Source organism: Podarcis muralis, chromosome 16, assembly GCF_964188315.1.
Source record: "Podarcis muralis chromosome 16, rPodMur119.hap1.1, whole genome shotgun sequence".
Lineage (NCBI taxonomy): Eukaryota > Metazoa > Chordata > Lepidosauria > Squamata > Lacertidae > Podarcis > Podarcis muralis.
Genome location: NC_135670.1, coordinates 32,322,773 through 32,342,730, shown reverse-complemented (window position 1 = coordinate 32,342,730; position 19,958 = coordinate 32,322,773). Strand labels below are relative to the sequence as shown.

The following is a 19,958-nucleotide window of genomic DNA, read 5'->3' as shown; positions in this document are numbered from 1 at the left end:
TACCTTTTAGTGATAATAATTAAAAGGCCCCAGACTGCTCCATCAGCCTTCCGCTACAACACAAATTAAACAACTCTGTAAATCTGTGATTTATCTCCCTGTATTTCTTGGGCATGGCATTCTACTACAACACAACAGGAGAGACTCTGATCTCACTGTGATGGAGCGCCTCAAATCAGAGGATGGCAATGCTGCCCCTCAAGATCTGCACATTGTGGGGTGTGCATGGCATTGTCTAAACAGCTGATACTCTGCTACCATGGAGACACTGCTTAATTTCTGAACAAGGAAGCAAAACCAGGCCATTAGACATGCCGGAGGATCTGGAACAGGGACCAAATGCGGTCCCCTCTATCTGGCCCTTGCAGCTCTCCCCCAGGCCACACCCCCTCCTAAACCACACCCCTCACCAGCTCTGCTTTGCAGCCTCCTCAAATGTCTTTGCCTGGCTGGAATCTGTCCTTGACACTGGCTGCATTCACTTGGCGGTTTGTTCCATTTTCACGATGCTAGTCACTCATTTCCACATTGCATTTGAGCTTTCACGCAAAGTAAAAGCCACTTCTGGAACCGTAAGTGGAATATGGCACATGTTCCGCTCTCATTTCCGTTTTATTTGCTGACTGATGGGAGCTGGAAGTCCAGCAGCAACCGAGGGCCACAAGTTCCCTGCCTGTGCTTGCAAATGTGCCTTGCGCTGCTAACACATTAAATGCAACACATTTTAAGTGTGTGTCTAAAAATGGGATGTGTGACATGATCCTCATTGGCAAAGGAGAGGTGGAGTGTGTGCCCAGGCTCTTTGCTCTTATTATTTCTCACACCCTCAGGTCTTTGGATGTCAAACAAAATGCACAGCAGCTGGCAATGTGGGAACCAAGGTGAACTGCCAAAATTACTGCAGCAGGAGAGCAGAGCACAGTTTGCGAGGAGAAAGAGGCAGGGGAGAGATGCTTCACCCTTCCCGATTGGTTCTCCCCTGCCAACTGTACCCTGGTCACTGCTGATGTCCCTAGACATTATTTGCAAGGGAGAAACAGTACTTAACTCTCCCTTTCTTAGTAGAAATCACTCTGGTGGAGGGTGTACAGTGGTGCCTCGCAAGGCGAAAAGAATCCGTTTCGCGATTCTCTTCGTCTAGCGGTTTTTTCGTCTTGCGAAGCAACCCTATTAGCGGCTTAGCGGCTTAGCGCTATTAGCGGTTTAGCGGCTATTAAAGGCTTAGCGGCTTAGCTGCTAAAAGGCTATTAGTGGCTTAGCGGCTTAGAAAAAGGGGGGGAGCGGGGGGGAAAATCGCAAGACTTGCAAGAAGTTTTCGTTTTGCGAAGCAAGCCCATAGGGAAAATCGTCTTGCGAAGCAACTCAAAAACGGAAAACCCTTTCGTCTAGTGGGTTTTCCGTCTTGCAGGAGGCATTCGTCTTGCAGGGCACCACTGTAATTTGCAGAGGGGAAAGGTGGCAGCAGGAGGTGAGGGTTTAATCCCATTTCTCAGTTCCAAACTGCATCCTCCTCAATGTTTTGAAATTCAGACAACCTGTTTATTCGGCACTCACCCCAGTAATAATGATAATAATTTTATTATTTATACCCTGCCCATCTGACCGGGTTACCCCAGACACACTTCCAGCACATAATAAAACATCAAACATTAAACGATACAGGGCTACCATCAGATGTCTTCTAAAGTTGAGTAGTTCTTTACCTCCTTGACATTTGATGGGAGGGCATTCCACAGGGAGGGCATCACTACCGAAAAGGTCCTCTGCCTGGTTCCCTGTAACTTCACTTCTTACAGTGAGGGAACTGCCAGAAGGTCCTCAGAGTAGGACCTCGGTGTTCAGGCTGAATAATGGGTGTAGAGGCGCTCTTTCAGGTATACTGGGCCAAGTCCGTTTAGGGTTTTAAAGGTCAGCACCAACACTTTGACTTGTGCTCAGAAAAGTACTGGGAGCCAGCGTCGATCCTTTAGGGCTGGTGTTATATGGTCTTGGCGGCCACTTCCAGTCACCAGTCTAGCTGCCACATTCTGCAGTAGTTGTAGTTTATGCGTCACCTTCAAAGGTAGCCCCACGTAGAGCACATTGCCGTAGTCCAAGTGGGAGATAACCAGAGCATGTGCCACTCTGGCGAGACAGTGTGCAGGCAGATAGGGTCTCAGCTGGTGTACCAGATGGAGCTGGTAGACAGCTGTCCTGGACACAGAATTGACCTGTGCTTCTCAAATGACTCCCAGGCTGCACACCTGGTCCTTCGGAACCAGAGAGTCTCCCACACCCCTGTCCCCCCAAAACAGTACTTCTGTCTTGTCAGGATTTAATCTCAATCCACTAACTGCCATCCATCCTCCAACTGCCTCCGGACGCTCACACAAAATTTGCTTGCACAAAATTCACATGCTGGTTAGAATATGTCTTCATTGAACATTTGTTATGATTGGTTTGCCGTCCTGATTTACCTGCAGGTTGTTTACATGTCTTCCTGTTAATCATTTCTTCATTCTACACTTTGTGCAGTGCTGGAGAAATGCATTGGAAAATGAATCTGGAAGAAATCCCTCTTTTAACAACGACAGCAAAAGTGGATTTGTTGTGACGGAACAACAGAGCACCTTAATCCACTTTGAAGCTGGAAACCTAACTTTCTTGTGTTGCTCTCCTGCAAAATACTGAGTCAGGGGGCACCCTTATACAAACTGTGTTATGCTCTGGCAGTAATGAATGAAGCTTATTTTATGTCTTAAGTGCATGTAAAGATTCCCTACACTTTGGCTTCAAGGTCTAGTTCCTTCACCCTTTTGATGAACCTTCGTAGCCTTTGCAGGTCAAGCATTGCAAACCTCACAGACTTTTCCTTTAAAAAAAAAAAAGCCTTCTGAGCCAAAACACTTCAAAGACACAGGCAGAAATGGTGACTGTGGGGGGGGAGGGGGAGGAGGAAATCCCATCTCATCTGAGAGTCCAGCCAAGCCCATGAGCAGATAAATGGCCAGTTCCTGCTAGCCTGCAATTACCAAAGGAAGTGGTTAGAGAGTCAGTTGTCTTTCTTGCTTAATTGGGCCCGAAATGATTATAGGATTTGTTGCAGGACAGATGACATTGGAGGGCATGTGTGATTTTTGGCTAAGCTGCACACAAAATGCCGATTTGCCCCCTAACAGACTGAGGAGCACAGCTTCTGCCTCCACTTTCAAATTAAAACACTCAACGACACGAGCTTGTCAAGTGGCAAATACAACGAGCCAGGATGGTGCGTTTCTCTAAGAAGGGCCTAGCGTTCAACACTTCAGAATTCCCAGCTTTTAAAAATAATAATAATAAATCTTGAAGCATAGGGGTGAGGAAACCTTAAGGGAAGGGAGGGGGCAATACAGCCTGTCAAGCCTTTCTATGTAGCCCCTGGGGCTGCCGCCAAACCAGCTCCCCAGGCTACATCCTCTACTAGCTCTGCTTGTAACTGGACAATTTAGTCTGGGGAAAATTATTTCCCAGCAGTCTCACATATGTGGTCAGAAGCAGCACAGAGAAGTGAGATTTCCCCCCAGGCGCTGGTTTGGAAAGCAAAACAGCAGTAATATTCTGAGCTTGCAAGTTTTGGTAATTCCAAGTGTATTTGGCCAGCGTAGCATAATTACTACAGCACCAATCAGTGAGTCAGTTGCTCCCAACTTCAGAAATGTACCTCTGCTTTTTTCTTTTTTGTCTCACCAAGTGGAGGGTGCCTTAAAGCAAACTACTGACCCATAGCACACCAACTGCAGTGGGGTGTGGGGTAACAACACACTGTCCTACCTTGCAAAGCTGTTTGGATTCCGAGACATCGCAAGACACTTTGAACACCCTAACATGCTGCACAAAGCTAATTGCTACTATTTTAAAATATCAATCAATCAATCAATCAATTAAAGAGGGTTACTAATTGCCTAAGGCACCGTTGGCAGAAGTGAAATCTGTAAAGGTTTTTGAAACAAAACAAAACAGGAGCTCTTTTGTGTTTTTGAATAAAAATAGTTAAGAGCCTTGCATTCAAGTGGAGAGGGCAAAGGGAACCAACAAGAGATATTAATCGCTATCCCTTGGGTATGTTTTTCCAGATATCATCTTCCCCTGTTCCATTTCTTTTCTATAGATCTGGTTCTAGACATCCTCACCAAATATTATCTAGATTACAGGAGTTACTACAACAACATGGAAAGTCTCAAACCAAAACAGGGGCTATGTGACTGCTCCGGACGACAAATACTGGTGATGGCAGAGCTCTCCAAACATTTCCTGGGGTTAAGATGTACCAAATGCTTACACTCCAAGTGAGTTAATGCAAAATAATTACAGCCCCGGGCATAAATTAGAATTCTAATAAACATGTACTAACATGTACCAACCAGGTATTGGGGGGGCGGGAATATTCACCCTTATTTTAGCTACTTTTGTTATTTGCATGCTGTTTACAAGCAACTTGCCTAACAAGGACTTGAGAACAGCAGCAAAAACCAGCCTACGAACCTTGTGTCTTGAGTAAGGAAAGCCATTTTTAGTTCAAACACAACCATTGATCAAGTTCTCAAAGAGCAAGACTTTGACCTCTAAATAAACAGAAGCCACACACCTCAACTCAATCCAATTATAAGGAGAAATAGTCACCTGTTGGACAGCTTGTCTTTATGCTTCAAGCCCAGCCCTTTTTACCCAGCATTCCTTATGGCTGCCACCCCACCCCTTTAAGCTATATAAAGGAAGAAGAAGAGTGCTTACATCTATAGCCAATGATTTGTTCCTTGCTTATTGGTTTGGAAGGGGAGGATTACTATAGGATGCTACCAAGTCAAAATGGCGAGGTCCATTTAGATCAGCCTTTTCTATACCGACTAGTAGCAGGGAACAGGATTTCAGGTGGATTCTCTCCCAATCCTGGCTGGAGATCCCACAGACTGAACCCGAGACCAACTGTATGCAAAGCAGTTTCTAGGCAATAGAGCCGCATTCCATCCTTGGACTGGTAAGTCGTTACAACTGTATAGGACTCTGAAGTTGATCACAATCTACGGATGGAGCGTTTTTGCAAGCGAGCTATCTGCTATGCAGAAAGCTGCTTCTCTTCCATAATAGCCCCAAGCTTACTTTTTTAAGTCCCTGGGGTTTCAGCGGGGTTTATTTTCAAGGAAATGTGTATGACTCCCATCCACACCAAACATTTAAAGCACTATGATGCCCACTTTTAAGCAGTCATGGCTTCCCCCAAGAATCCTAAAAAGTGTAGTTTAAGAGTGCTGAGAGTTCTTAGGAGGCCCCTATTTTCCTTCCAGAGCTGCGGTTCCCAGTTTCCCCTTGGGACAGCTCTTGGAACTGTAGCTCTGTAAAGACAGCAGGGGTTTCCAAACCACTATCAGCACCGTTAACAAACTACAGCTCCCATTATGTTTTGGGGAAAACCCACGACTGCTTAAAGTGGTACCCTAATGCTTTCAATGCAAAGTGTGGATGTGGTCTTGGGCTTTTATGGGTGCTGGGTACAGGGGGGAGTGGCATTTGCTTCTCCCTAGAAGACGCAGGTGGCGCTGTGGGTTAAACCACAGAGCCTAGGACTTGCTGATCAGAAGGTCGGCAGTTCGAATCCCCATGTCGGGGTGAGCTCCCGTTGCTCGGTCCCTGCTCCTGCCAACCTAGCAGCTTGAAAGCACGTCAAAGTGCAAGTAGATAAATAGGTACCACTCCGGTGGGAAGGTAAACGGCGTTTCCGTGCACTGCTCTGGTTCGCCAGAAGCGGCTTAGTTGTGTTGGCCACATGACCCAGAAGCTGTACGCTGGCTCCCTCGACCAATAAAGTGAGATGAGCGCTGCAACCCCAGAGTCGGCCACGACTGGACCTAATGGTCAGGGGTCCCTTTACCTTTACTAGAAGACGGGCTACAGGACCCAAGGGACAAGGGCTCCACTCCACAGAAGGGTCTTACAAAGGAGAAGTTCTGTCTGAGTACCGTACATGAAGTCCCCCAAAGTGTGAAGGTGTCCTAAGGATAGAAGCAACCATACAAGGCCCCCAGACCCTTAACTCAAACTGCAAAGACAAGTCTCTTCAGCGGTGCCTGGTGCCCATTAGGACTGGTAGAGTGGACAACAGGGAGCCCAACAAGTGTAGCCAATGACAGGCAGAGCCAACTAGTTGTATCCCCATTTTCTCTGCTGAATTCCATAAGGGCAGCACTATTTTAGACTGGGGTGGAAGCTTTTATGTAAACAAAATGAAACAAAACTACCACTCATTGAAGGATCGAGCAAATTGCAAGGTAGTGGTTACCTCCCCATTTGAATACTGACCTTAAATCCTCCTGTTCTTCCCCATGGAGTATTATTAATGACTACAGATGAGCATTAGGTATTTTTTTTACCCCTCACCTGACTGGAGACATCTCCCTTACAAGAAAAATTGCGGAGTCTCCTATGCCCCCTTCCTTGTTGAGGTGGCTGTCAATGGCATATAACAAAGATTTGCAGTGTGTCAGGGTTTGTGTGGTATTATCTGTCCTCCCCAAATGCTTGCTTGCTTTTATTGTAGTTTGTTTTCCCCACCCCACTCCCCCATTTAGTTAGCTCCAGTATCTGCAATGGTTAGCTTGCCGTCTTCTGAAACAAATGTGCCACTCAATACAGTTGGCAAGGCGAGGGGGTTGGTACTTCTCTTCCCCCCACCTCAACATTTTAAATGTCTCATTTATTGCAGAGGAGGGTGGGTGTAATCTTGACCACTCTCCCCATGAGGAAGGGAAGGAAAAGGGTAGCATTTCTCTCCCAGTTTCAGACACCTCTGTTATAGCAAAAATTGCAATGGGTAGCTTGGTGTGGGTATCATCACCTCCATAGGATTTATTTTTTTTGCAAAGAATTAATTCTTCTAAATACCTAGTTATCACCAATATTGTGGGCTGGGGGGTGTTTTGCTTTTACTCTTCTCCCCCTGCTCCCTTTTGTATTTTCCTCAAATTGCATCTAAATAAAAGAGGCAGGCTTCTTCTCATTCTGCAATTCTGTAAGATCTACTTGGCTCCCGCAGCAATAAAACTGGTAGCACATTTGCAAAGCTAAGCAGTGTTGGGTATGGCTTCAAATTGGATGGGGAACGAGTTGAGATTCCTGCATTGCAGGGGGTTGGACTTGATGACCCCTGGGAACCCTTCCAGCTCCACAATTCTGATTCCACTGACAGTGGTGTCCTCAGGGCGAGACATGGTGGGGCAGAAATCCAAGCCCCCTTCCAGGATAGTAAGTAGGAGGGCCTCTCAATGGCCACACACCTATTGAAGCCAGTGAAAAAAGTCCAGGGTCCGCCTCCCCTGTAAAGACCCTCACAAGTGCAAAAGTCTAAAAGGACTTAACTGTCCCTCTGTCCTCTGAGTTCAGTGGGATTAAGTCTCTCCGGTTAAGCGATGGCAGCCTGGGATCCTTCCAGGAATTGCAAGGTGAAGGAAATGATTGCCATGAGGAAGCTACAGAGATTGCAAAGGGGGTTCAAAGTGTGTGCGCGTGTGTAGCTTGACACTTTCCTTAATTCTTTCCCCTTTCCTAACGTGTGTTTTTTTTTGGGGGGGGGGGGTTCAATTTCCAGGAATTGCACGATTTTGCTTCCCCTCATCTTTCGGATACAGAAACGACTGCAACCAGGGAGGCTGCAGAAATGCTAAAGGCAAGAGGGGTGTGTGTGTGTGTGTTTGTGCGTGCGTGTGCTTGCCCTCCCCTCTTTTCATCCTCTTCCCCCAACCTGGGGGGGGGGGGCGACACACACCAATTACCATTTCTCTCTTTTACCTCCCCCCCCCCGGCTTTTGACGCGGGTTCCTCTTAACCTTTCCTCCCCTCCCCTCCTTGGGGAGTTGGTAAGGTCAGCGAGAGAGCGAGAACCCGGGAGATTTGTTGAAGGGGAGTTGGATTGGGGGGGGCGGCGGGTTGGAGAGAGTGCGTGCGTGCGAGTGGGAAGCGAGCGCGCGCGTGAGAGAGAGAGACACAGAGCGAGCGAGGAGAGAGAAGCCGCCGGCTCGGGGCCTGCGCCGGGGAATGACGCGCAGCTGGCAGCCCTGCTCATGCGCGGCCGGCCGGGCGGTGCTTAAAGCCTGAGCCTGCTCGGGAGGTGGGGTGGGGTGGGTGGGGGGAGAAGAAGAGGAGGAGAAAAAAAAAGAGAGGAGCGAGAGGGAGAATGGGGCGGAATGCGAGCAGGAGAAGCTTGAGGGAGAGCAGCAGCAGCAGCCGGCGCCGCGGCGCAGCAGCCTGAGAGAGAAAGAGAAGCGCGAGGGAAGGAGGAGGAGGCGGAGAGGCAGGCGCAGCTTCTCCGGGTGACAAGGCAGGCAGGCAGGCGGGCAGGGCTGCTGCTGCTGCTGGTGGCGGCGGCGGCGGAGGGAGAGGGAGGAGGAGGGTGGCCGGCTTAGGGAGGCGGGCAGGGCGGAGAGGCTCGCCGGCCGCGGGTGGGAAAGTTGGGGAAGGAGGGGAGCAGCCGGGCCCGGCTGCAGGAGGAGGAGGGGGCGGCGAGCTGAAGGGGGGCGGCGGCGGCGGCGGCAGGAGGATCAGCAGCAGCAGCCGCCGAAGAGGAGGAGGAGGAGGCGGAGGCTGCGCCAGGGAATTTCTCTTCGCCTTCCTCGCAACAAAGTTGCGGCGCGCGCGCGGGATCCGGAACCCTCTTGTTGCCATTTTCGTCTCTCGGCAGGATTCGAACCCGGGGCGGGGCGCTGCTTGCCCCGGGGCGGGAGGGAGTTAAAAAAAAAAGAGAGGGGGGAGGAGAAGGGGGGAGGGTTCGTCGCGGAGGAGCAGCCGCCGCCACTACCACCACCACCACCGCTGCTTCTGTTTCTTCACATCGGCTCTGCTGGTGTCCTGGATTTATTATTTTCCTTTTCCCAAGCCTGGATTCGACCTCCTGGATTTGTCTCTTGTGTTTCAGTTTTTTGGGGGGTGATTTTTGTTTTTAAATAATTTTTTTTTGGACGGGGTGTGTGTGAGTGTGGGGGTAAGCTTGGCTCTTTCTCTCTCCCACCAGATCCGAACTGGAGATCAATTGCACTGTTTGGCTGCGTGGCTTGCCTCTCTTTAATTTTTAATTTTATTTTTGCAAGGGAGGGGGAAAAGATTTGTCAAGGTCACTTCGTCTGGATTTACATTTTTCTTTTCTTCTGGATCTCTTTTAATTCCCCCCCACCCACCCCCTTCTTCCTTCTCTGCCCTCCATCGGATCACCCTTTCCTTTCCACAGAGGTCTGCTGGATTACATTTCTCTCTTCTATCCCCCCCCCGCCCCACCTCCCGCCCCCTTCCTTTGGATTTTATAAGCCTGAAGGAGAGAAGAGAAAAAGAGAGAGAGAGAGAGAGAGAGGCTGGATTATATTAGGGTGGTATTTTAGAGAGAAAAGACCCACCGCACTTCGCTCTGAAATACATTTTTGAGGTGGTTTTTTGTGTGTTTGTTTTTGCTTCTTTGAAATGGATGGGAAAATCAGACAGAGCAGGAAATCTCGGTCCCAAAGGGACCGCGTGAGGCGAAGGGATCCAAATGGCAGGGACCGCCCGAACCAGAGCCCTTCCTCGGCATCCGAGAGAGAACACAGCCCGGGCAAGGAGAATACGAGCCAAAATTGCCCGAATCCTAAGAGCCAGGCTTCTGCAGCCAGGAACGCCAGACCTCCGAGGCGGAGGAGGCGAGAATCCAGCTCTCAGGAAGAGGATTTAATTGATGGATTTGCGATCGCCAGCTTCAGCACGATGGAAGCCTTGGAGGTAAGGATCAGAACGGGTTGCTCTCTTTTCATGGGCTTATAGGGATTTGGGGTGGGGGGGGGGAGAACGAGGGAAGAGCTTGGGGTGTATCTGTTGGGTTTGGCTGGATCCAGCCATCCACCCCCTCCCCTTTTTGCTTCCTTGTCAATATCAATTAACTTCTGGCACATGAGCCATGAGTATTCAAGCCTGGAGGAATAAAAGGCAAGAGGCGTTGTTGGGTGTGGAAGCCTGTGCCTTGTTTGGGGTGTGCAGATGTGGTCCTAAGGTGCAGAGCCTCTGGCTGCATCCTCGGTGTACTTGTTGGGGCCGCTTCTCCTGAGTTGATGTGTAGGCCAAGGAATGTGGTCTTGTGCTTTACTTTCCATTTGAGCTGATAAACCAACTTGAGTTTGCTCAGCGCTGGTTTTCAATGTTTGTTTGGAATTCTAATTGGCTGGCGAGTCTGTGGGGAGAAGTACAAAAAGTTCTCGGTTTGTTTGGGTGGTCTTCTCCCTTTTGCATGTTGGAGGCAGGGTGTCACCAGGCGTGTTTCGAATTGCTTTAAATGTGTGTGCACTGCTGCCCAAGTAATTTTCTTTTTTGGAAATTGAAATCTCCCATCTTTTTGGTTTGCTGTTGTCATTTCCCCCAGATGTGTCTCTGGAGAATGTAAGAACCAAATGGTTAATGTTTTTCATTTTGTGTGGATGGGGAACAGTGGTGGAAGGGGAGATGTTCTACGAGACAATATAAATTGGTTTCTGATTTAAAAAAAAAATGTTTTAAAGACTTGCAGATATCAAATAGATTTCTAATCGCTGGTGAACTATATTTTCTTGGTGTTAATCAGTTGGCAAAAAAAGTAATTGCATGTCTGACTTATTGTGAAAAACGTTTGCTGTGCCAGTACTGCTTGTTTTGTCTGAGTGAAGTTAAAGAGAGCAGAGAAAATTTTAATGTGTTCAACGAGACTGTGACAAGCTAGGGGATTTTGGGTGTCTCTTGGTGTTTTGTGTGTGTCCTCTTGATGTGATGGGAAAGTCTGAAGTGATAAGAGGCTTTCTGGTAAGTGTGTTGTTACCCTGTTAAAGTTAGTCATTTTGTCCACTCTTAATATGCTTTTCTAAAAAATTAAAAGTTGGCTGGTATGTTTACTCACGTTGGGTACCTGACTAATTCACAGGAGTGAAGAGTTGGTTTGGATGTCGGCAGGTTTACTGTTCATCAGTGAATATAACATGTTGGCTCCAAACTTTTTCAGCGATGCACTGTGAATATGTGTGGGAGTCCATGGGTTGCATCTTCCATCAGAGTCTTCTGGCTACTGTCTCTCGTTCTCTGGAACACAAGTTTCATTTATTGTAGCAAGTTTTACTTACTTGTGAGGTGTCTCAAAGAAAATGCATATCCTATGGCTTCAGACTCATTTAAGTGTTTCATTTTTTTGTTTTTAAATCCTTGGTTTTGTTTGTTTGTTTGAAATCTGAAATTATTGGAGATTTAATGAATGCAGGAAAAGGCTATACTGTATTGTGAAGTTGATGCATGAGATTATCTGGTAAAAGATTGTTCTTTGAAGAAGCAAGTTTCATTGTACATCATGTGGTCAAGACCTGGAGCCAATACTTTTTTTTGGAGAGCGATTCAGTTGCCTTTCCTTCTTAGTGGTGGCCCCAGGACTCATACCTACCTCTGTCACATTTGCTTCCTTTTGCAATACCTGTTTTCTGCTAAAGTCTCTCACTTTTTCCTGGGCATTGACATGAAACTTGTCAGGCGCTGAAGTTCAAAGCCAATGAGCCTTCAGAATTGTCATTGACGAATAGACAAATATGTTACCTCTTCGGGGGATGAAGTATGTCTTGATGGTTGCTTCATTAAAACCTTTTTTTCTTTACTATGTTACAGTGATGGTAAATATGCCTTTGCTTGCTCCAGAGGAGAAACATACAAATGCAGAAGGAAGCCATGGAAAATAGTTTCCATCTGTCAGTCATGAATAGCTGGAATACTGGTGGCCTTGCTTGTGGGGGTGGGGGACCCAAAACAGGGGGAAAGATTCCCTCTAATGATTCTCTGTGAAGTACAAGGAGAAAAGCCATAAAACAGGCTTCCAAAACTGCTTCGCCATATGGTCATCTGTAGATGCTAGGTAGCTCTTCCAGGTGACTGGATATGGAAGCTCTGGTGGTGGTTGAAAACTGAGAGAGTTGGTTTTTTCTTTCAAAATGGCTAATGCGTATAGATGAACTAGTACCATTTAGGCCTTTCTAGCAAGACTGTCATAAGGTAGTGACCTAGATACAACACCCCACTGTAAAGACAAGCAGCTACAGATTCCTTTTTAGCTAGTGTGATGGAGGGGCTTTGGATTGGGGAGGACAAATTTTGGTGTCTGCACAAGCCACCTTGTCTCTTGGGTGTTCAATCCTTGAATCCTTTCAGTCCACCCCTGTTCTCTCTGCTCCTTCATCAGCCTTCCTTTAACTTGGAGCAAGAGTGAACATCTTCATTTTTGTTGAAGTCTTATTTCATTTTAGACATTCCTTCCCTGGTGGACTGTATTGAGGGCTACTAATTGGTGTCTCATCTGGACCAGATCTGTTCAGTTTAAAGCAAGGCTGTTACAATGCATGTATGCTTTCAGACTTGTCCTGGGACCAAAGTAATGTGTGGGGAAGTTCTGTAGCACCACACAAAGTACGTTAACTATTCATCCTGCGACTTTTGACTAAAGAGTGATGCTCTTGCAATTGGCAAGTAAAATAAAGTTCCTACCCACACAGAATCATTTTGCCCAAAGACATAATCCCTTGGTGGCAGTTTCTCTGTCAGGGGTCAGCAACCTTTTTCAGCTGTGGGCCGGTTCACTGTCCCTCCGACCATGTGGTGGGCTGGACTATAGTAGTTTAGGGAAAGAATGAACGAATTCCTATGCCCCGCAAATAACCCAGAGATGCAGTTTAAATAAAAGGACACATTCTACTCATGTAAAAACTCGCTGATTCCTGGTCCGTCCACAGGCCAGATTGAGAAGGCGATTGGGCCGCATCCGGCCCACGGGCCTTAGGTTGCCTACCCCTGCTCTATGTAGATGCTGCTTCTGGGTAGTGTTTCAACGTTAGGATGGTGGTTATCCCCATTTTAAAGATGAGAGCACTGACTCTTACAGAACAGTTTGCGTAAAGATATCCAGCTGAGTTCAAAGGCCGAAGTTGTGCTAGTGATTCATCTAATGTTATCGTGTGCTAGCACACATAGTCTGCTTCACTTACATGCAGACACACACCTCTGGTGTGGTTATGGGTTCCAACTGGGGCTGGGTGGATGTAGGTTCCAATCTCCCCATGGCCATTTGTTTATGTATTTAACTCACTCACTTCCTGCCATGGAATTCAAGTTGATATGTCAGTGTTCCCAGATAGGTGTCCTTCCAAGCGCAGCCCAGACCTAGACCTCATTCTGTTCCCTGGAGCCACAGGATGACCTTGGACCCAGTCACTTTTTCTCAGCCTGCCCTACCTTGCACGGTTGTGAAGATAAAATGGGACATGGCCTTGTGTGGTTCCCTGACATCTTTGGCAGAACAGTGGGCTAAAAATGCAAGCAGTATAACCTCTTTGCCTTAAAGTCTGCCTCACAATGTATGAACCAACCCAGGCACCTCCTTTGTGTATTCTCTCCAAAAGGAGCTATGGAGGGTGTCAGTTGGGCAGGATACAAATAATAAAGTTGTTGTTGTTGTTGTTGCTGTTGTTAACACGAGAGTGGGTTTCTTCAGTGGTGGCTCCCCATTTGCAATCTCCATCTCTGGTTAGGGATCAGGCAGGAACATTCCCATTTACCTTGGCTCATTGGTTTTTAATTGGGAGGGTTTCTTGATATGTCGGCAGCCCTTAATTGTGCTCAACCTTTGGGTTGTATGGGCTCTTGTCCCTTTTAGTTTTTTAATTTTTGTTTGTTGCTTTAAAAAAAATAAATCTGATTTTAATGCCTTGGTTTCGTTTTTACTGTGCAAGTAGTCTTAGGCACGCTTGAATGCAAAAACGTGACTGATGGATATCATTAATAATAATAAATAAGCAATGTTTGCTAGGTATGATAAGCATGGACACATTTCCCTGCACCGTGGCAGAGTGGGTCATAGGTTGTGCAGGAAGTGGGAAATTTGTGTGGGCAAGTAGCCTGGTGAGTAAATTGACCCTCTGAATCCACACGACAGTGGCTTTGTGAGCACTGTGTGCCTGCAGCTCACCTCTATCAACATTCAAGAGAGCACCTTCACTTGCAGCATCTTGGGTTTTTAATTGGCTCATCAGAATAAATAGGATAAGCAGAATTCGCTTGTTTCCTTTCATGTGTTGAGCGGGGGAAGAGTGGCTGCCGTACTCAAGGTGCTTTCAGAAGCCAAAGTGGCAATCTGTGTTTGTGTAAGATGTGCGTAGGTTTTCTTCTTCTTTTTAAATTCCAGTAACAAAGCAAAGCAAAAATCACCAGGGACACACCAGTGGGTTTTTCCTTACCAAGGAGCGATTGGTGCTTCTGAGTGTGGGACTTGCCAGCCAGGCTTCTGATGTTAACATTTGTAAAGGGGATTACCAAGACCAAAACCTCTTAAGCTAACATATGCCCAATTTACGTCATAGTCCACAATTTTGTTTCTTAAAAAAAGAGAGACTTGGTGGGGCTCATATTGACAATGTAGAGATGCTATCCTGCTATCCCTCTTAGGAAAAAAAAAAGTTAGCCACGTTTTTCTGTTGCAGCAATAAGCAAACCTTGTTCCACCTTTAGAGGCTAGCAAATTTATTGCATTCGCATTATGGGCCATCAGTCCATTTTATATAGGATGCATGATTTATTTTGATGTACAGATCAAAAGCAAATACGTACGTACACAAAAGTTTAGATTCCAAAGAAAGTTGAGAAATGGACCAATGTGTTTGTGTGTGGGGAGGTCCCCGTTTCAATTCTTGGCATCTCCAGCTAAAGTGTCTCCAATCTGCTGGTGATTGAAAAGGCCTCTCACTCCATGCCTGGGACCCATGGAGAGCTGCTGCTGGCCAGAGTAGACAACACTAGCCTAAGTGGATAAAGACCCTCCCTTGGTATAATAAGGCAACTTCCTAAACTCTTGATAATGAATACTTGTAGACAGAGCAGAAAAGCTGAAGTCTCCAGCGCTCCTTTTTAAGTGGGTCTTCCCCAAGTTCGTGAGTTTGTGTCATAATTTTCTTTGGCAGCTGAGCCTTAATGGCTGTGCACATGATAGTCTTTCATGCTGTGTTCTAATCTTGTTGCTGTGCACCACTTTTTTAAAGTTTGCTTATAAGAACCAGCGATTAGGAAAACAGAGGAGCTGTATGGCTTGGGTTTCCCCTCTGTAAGTTCTAAATTGCTCTGCATGCGTGTGTTGAGATGGATATTTGTGGTGGTGTAAGGATGGAAGGTACGTTCTATTTTATCTCCAGTACAGTATTGGGAATTCCCCTTGTCTCTGCAAAGTTACCACAGTAACCTTTAATGTTCTTGAAAGTACAGTGTTGTGTGCATTCCTTTTCACACAGCTATTCACCCTAGCAGATTTGAGAAATCCAGAGTCTTATAATTTTCTTAGGCTTCCTTGGGTGTAGGCTTCCTTGGGAGTTTACAGTATTTATCCTTCCCTCCCGGTGCTTTCAACCAACAGAGGTGACTGGACAATTAGGAACCAGAATCAAAGTGTAATCTCAAGTCTTTGGTTCACTACATTGCGACACAGTTCATCCCACTCAAAACCTTTAATTTGTGTAAGGTCCTGGCAGTTTGGCTGTGCATGTGTGAATGCTTAGACAACTGCTCAGCATACAAGTAATTGGGGAGAGGGGGCCATTCTAGAGACATGGGCATGCATATCACATACATACCTGCAAAGAAGGAGCTTTGAGTGAATGGAGTTTCACGCAGCTAACTTTAACTGGCTTCTGCACACCTGTGTGTGCCTACCTGACATTCATCAGTGATCATCTCTTATAAGAGATGGGAATGGCAAGACCTGAACTTGTTCATTCTAAATATATGTTCCTCACACCATGAAAGTAATTATCCTCCCAAATAACAGCGATCATGTCAGAGCTGGTTGGACAAAATGCAGTTTTATAGTGTTTGGTGCCTTGGGAAAAAGCTATCCTCTGGGATTTCCACTTTGCAGGGAAGATTCTAGGCACTGGGACTAAGAAACTTGTCAAAAACCGAGAGAGAGAGAGAGCTTGCTTGCAGAGTCTGTGGGAAAGGAATTAAATTATAGAGGGGAAACTTGCAGAAAAGAACAGTTAACGGCAGTGGGAGGAGTGAACACTAAGGATTTGCTCCAGGGACTTGCTTTTAAATGAAAAAGTAGCCTCCTGGCTTATGTGTAAACTGAAGTAGCCATTTTGGATTGCTGCATTTGAATGACTAGCAATAGGGTTCTGTGCACCTTAACTAGATCATATGCCAGTTTGCCTTGGGGGCAACATCTTCAACATCTGTATCAGAGATTACCAGGTGAGTGTTGGTATGTAAAATTTAAGAGCTAAAAAAAAACTATTCAGGCAGTACATTTTTGGTACTGCTTTGGGTGATAAGACTTCCTCTAGCTTTACAGCAGAATCCATCAGACTACATGGCCTACGCTTAGCAGGAATACAAAGTTTTCCGCCACACCAACATGACAGACCTCTTTCTGAATTATTGCAACCGGCCTCACAACCATTCTCATAACTTAGGCTAGGTGTAATCGTGGTGGTTCTGCCTCTCCCCTCCAAAAGTGTAAAAATAGCACTAAAAAAAGGAAGCTTGTCAGAATAATTAATTGGATGTTGGAAGGGAAAGCGGTAAGAGAGCTGTGGAACTGGTATAGCTTTGTGTGGTGGTCTCTTGCAGTCAACTCAGCACATTTTAACAAAGCTCTGGATTGTTTTTGTTACAATTAAGTCGGGGAGAGGGTGTGCGTGCGCCTTGTGATTTGACCACAAGCCCTTGTGCAAACAGCTTTCTCCTTCTGACCGAATGTTTCCCGTCTCCTCTGCTTTGTGTGATCGGGTTGTCTGTGGGATCCGCGCAGTGGTGTCTTCGTACAGCCAGGGTGTTTGGCAGAAATGACCACCACATAAATTAAAAATAAAAATGGAACAGGTCACCAGGGTGCCTGCAATGCTGTGGCCTATGATTTGAGGCAGGGGCGGCCATCTGTCTCAAGCAGCAGTGGTTTCCAGTGAAATATCACATGAGTCCTGGGAGATGTTGCCAGCGCTGCGTTGCAGGCATCACCATGCAACCCAGGTAAGGAAGACTTTGGTAGCAGGGCAGGGTGGCCATTTCTCATTTAGTCTCAGGTGGCAAAACAAGACCCACCGCCCCTGAAGCTGTGTGTCGGAGTGGAGGAGAGCCCCAAGAGTCAGAAATGCTGTACTTTTCTCTCCTAGCTTGTAGGTAAGGTTCCAAGATACAGACCTGGGAAATAGAATAGGAAAGAAAAATAACCATGGAAGACGCATTCTCCATTGGAGATAGGTCTAGAATGGTGGTGCCCCCCATTCCCAGTTTTATCCTCACAAAAAACCTGCAAAATTTAGCAGAGAGAAGGAGCAAGCATCATGAAGGTTATATGATCATGGAGCTTTTCAGTCCTCATTCAGCGCTTTAATCCAGGGTTGGCTAACCCACGAGCCATATCTCCTTGCAAGAAATTTAGTTTGGGCCACAAGACACCCTAATATTTGTGTTTGTGTGTGTGTGTGACACTGAACAGTCACCCCCAGGAGTTGAACTTGAGTCAATGCAGCCCTCAGTCCAGAAGAGATTAGCTATCTCGGCTCTGATGCTACTCGCTGCTACTGAATTTGATTTGGAGGGAAGTCTTAAAATCATCATGAACATTTTCTTTTAATTTTTTTATTCATTTTTCATTACCAGACGATGACAGGGGAAAAACAAACAAACAAATAAACAAACAAACAACATAAAAAGAAAGAATGAGGTAACAGTCACATATCAAAAACAAACAAGACCATCAACCAAATCCCAACCAACACACAAACATTACAAACAATTAACAATTGACTTCCCTCCATCTCGGTTTTGGGTTATATGTATATTAAATTCAATCTGCAGTTTTTCATTATAAAATATCTACGCGTCGCAAGAGTTATATTACACCTACTGTGATTTTTATATCTCTAGAATTTGTTTCTATATATGTTATAAATCTAGACCATTCATCAATAAACTTTCTCATCATGAACATTTTCAGTGTGAATTTGCTGCTCCTTCAGTAGCACATGCTGCTGCTGGCTAAACAGGTGTTTGTTGAGCCTCAGTAAAGTGCCTAAATTATAAACGGAATGCCTATTTTATTTTTCTAACCTCTGTGAGTCACTGGGCAGGCATACTCCCTGACTGGAAGATGCACGGAATGAACATTAACTCACTCAGAGATGCAGTGGGTGTGCTCCTCGCTGTATGGGGATGCTGGTTTCAGTATGGCATTTATTCATGGCTTGTGGCCTGCTAGCAGTCGTCTCATGGTACACAACTTGGTTGCTATGACTAGCAGCTTTATCCGCATTGTGGCTTCCCCCAGAGATTTATGGGAGTTGTAGTTTGTTAAGGGTGCTCAGAGTTGTTGGAAGACCCCTATTCCTCCCAGAAAACTTTCTAAGTTCTAAGGTATTCAGAGTGCTTTGATAGACATCTGGGAGTCTTAGCTGTTTGTGAAGGGAACTGGTGTCTTCTGACAGCTGAGCCCCTTCAGCAGACTACAGTTCCCATAATTTTGCGGAGAAGGCCACATTTGCTTAAAGTGGTACAATATTGCTGTGAATGCAGAGCGCAGATGGGGCCTGAGGGTGCTTGGGATGCGATTCAGCGCTAGTGCTAAGTATCTAGAGCTTTTCCTCTTTTTTTATGGCAGCTGGGAAAGATTGAGGACAGCGAAACATGCAGTGGACCTGCATGAGCCCAATTCTAAGGCCCTTTTGTTTATTTCTTCAACTTAGAGTTCGATTATCTTGTGCTTCACTTCCCAAAGAAGAGAAGCTTGTTGGGAAGAAAAAATAATAGAAACATGCTCTTGAAGAGCAGAATTTAACCCAGTTTTAATGGCAAACCCATTGGGTAGGGCAGCATAGGCCTGTAGGTTTTTAAAAACATGTATCCTTCACTCAAGGTGACCTCCAAAGCAGCATGTGCTTTCTTTGTTCTCTTGGAATGTTTGCAGAACCCGTGATCTGTTGAAGCTGCCTCATACCAAGTCCATCTAGCTCAGTATTGACTAAATTTGACTGGCAGTGGCTGCAGTAATCCAGCATCATCTGGAGGGCAGTTGGTTGGCCAGTCCTGCCATCTGTGCCCTTCCCAGCGCTCTCTGCTGATGCCAGGAATTGCCCCTGGTATCTTCTGCATGCAAAACACATGTTCTAGTCCTTGGGGCCACTGGTAACATGGCAACCTGGGAAGCTTTGTGTCACTGGGTTTCAGTTTTCACGGAAATATTTCTGTGCACGTTTCATGCATTCTTCTGTGGCTCTGCTCCTATCCGCTAAGCCAGCTGATCTAGTATTGCCACCCACAATACACTCACCACTCCAGCGCTGCAGCCATTGAGTTAACTCTGTCCCTCATGATTGCTGCTGTTTGCCGTCTCCTGTCAGCCCCGGTGGGCATAAGAAGTTGGAGCAGAGCCTGACCGCAGACCTTTGCAGCAAGCAGCTTCTAAAGGTGGCACAGTGTTCTAAATTAGCCAGGTGCCAGGTGCATTTTGCACCTGGCTATCCACTACTTGCGACCAAGTGAAGATGCCTGGGCGCCAGGAAGGTGCCTGACATCTCCACCATCTGGAGGTGCATGCCTCGAAATCACTGGATCTGGACTGTTTTTGCACGCGAACAACCCATCCTGTAGAATTCTATCGGTTGTATTTTATCTGCACAATCAGAATGAATGTCAGGAACCAAAATGCTTTTTCTGTGCAGCAGGAGCAGTGAACAACCTTATAGTTAATTGTTGTAGCTTGCCTTCATTTACCCTGCCTCACTGCCCTGTTCACAGTTGTGAAGAATATTCTTGCATTATGGGCGGTCCATGTCACCATTAAGAAAAAGAGGTCGGAATAGGCCAATATAAATGTGGACTGTCCCTGGATCAAGTGACTTTTCTACTTTAAGTTCTCAAAGCTCTTAACCTAGCTCAAGGTTGTCATCTGAGCT

General features: G+C 46.3%; 1 protein-coding gene across 25 annotated transcripts in view; it reads left to right on the top strand.

Moving 5' to 3' along the window:
- The first annotated feature begins 8,527 nt into the window (after window positions 1-8,527).
- FBRSL1 (fibrosin like 1) overlaps window positions 8,528-19,958 on the top strand; it is a 792,934-nt gene continuing 781,503 nt past the window's right edge. For 7 of the 25 annotated variants that reach the window (XM_077920106.1, XM_077920096.1, XM_077920095.1 and 4 more), the window contains exon 1: window positions 8,530-9,750. In XM_077920106.1, coding sequence (XP_077776232.1) covers window positions 9,457-9,750 — 294 coding nt within the window. In that variant the 5' untranslated portion in view covers window positions 8,530-9,456. Of the gene's footprint in view, window positions 9,751-19,958 lie in introns of all 25 variants that reach the window. The other 18 variants (XM_077920099.1, XM_077920108.1, XM_077920105.1 and 15 more) reach the window with 10 other exon arrangements.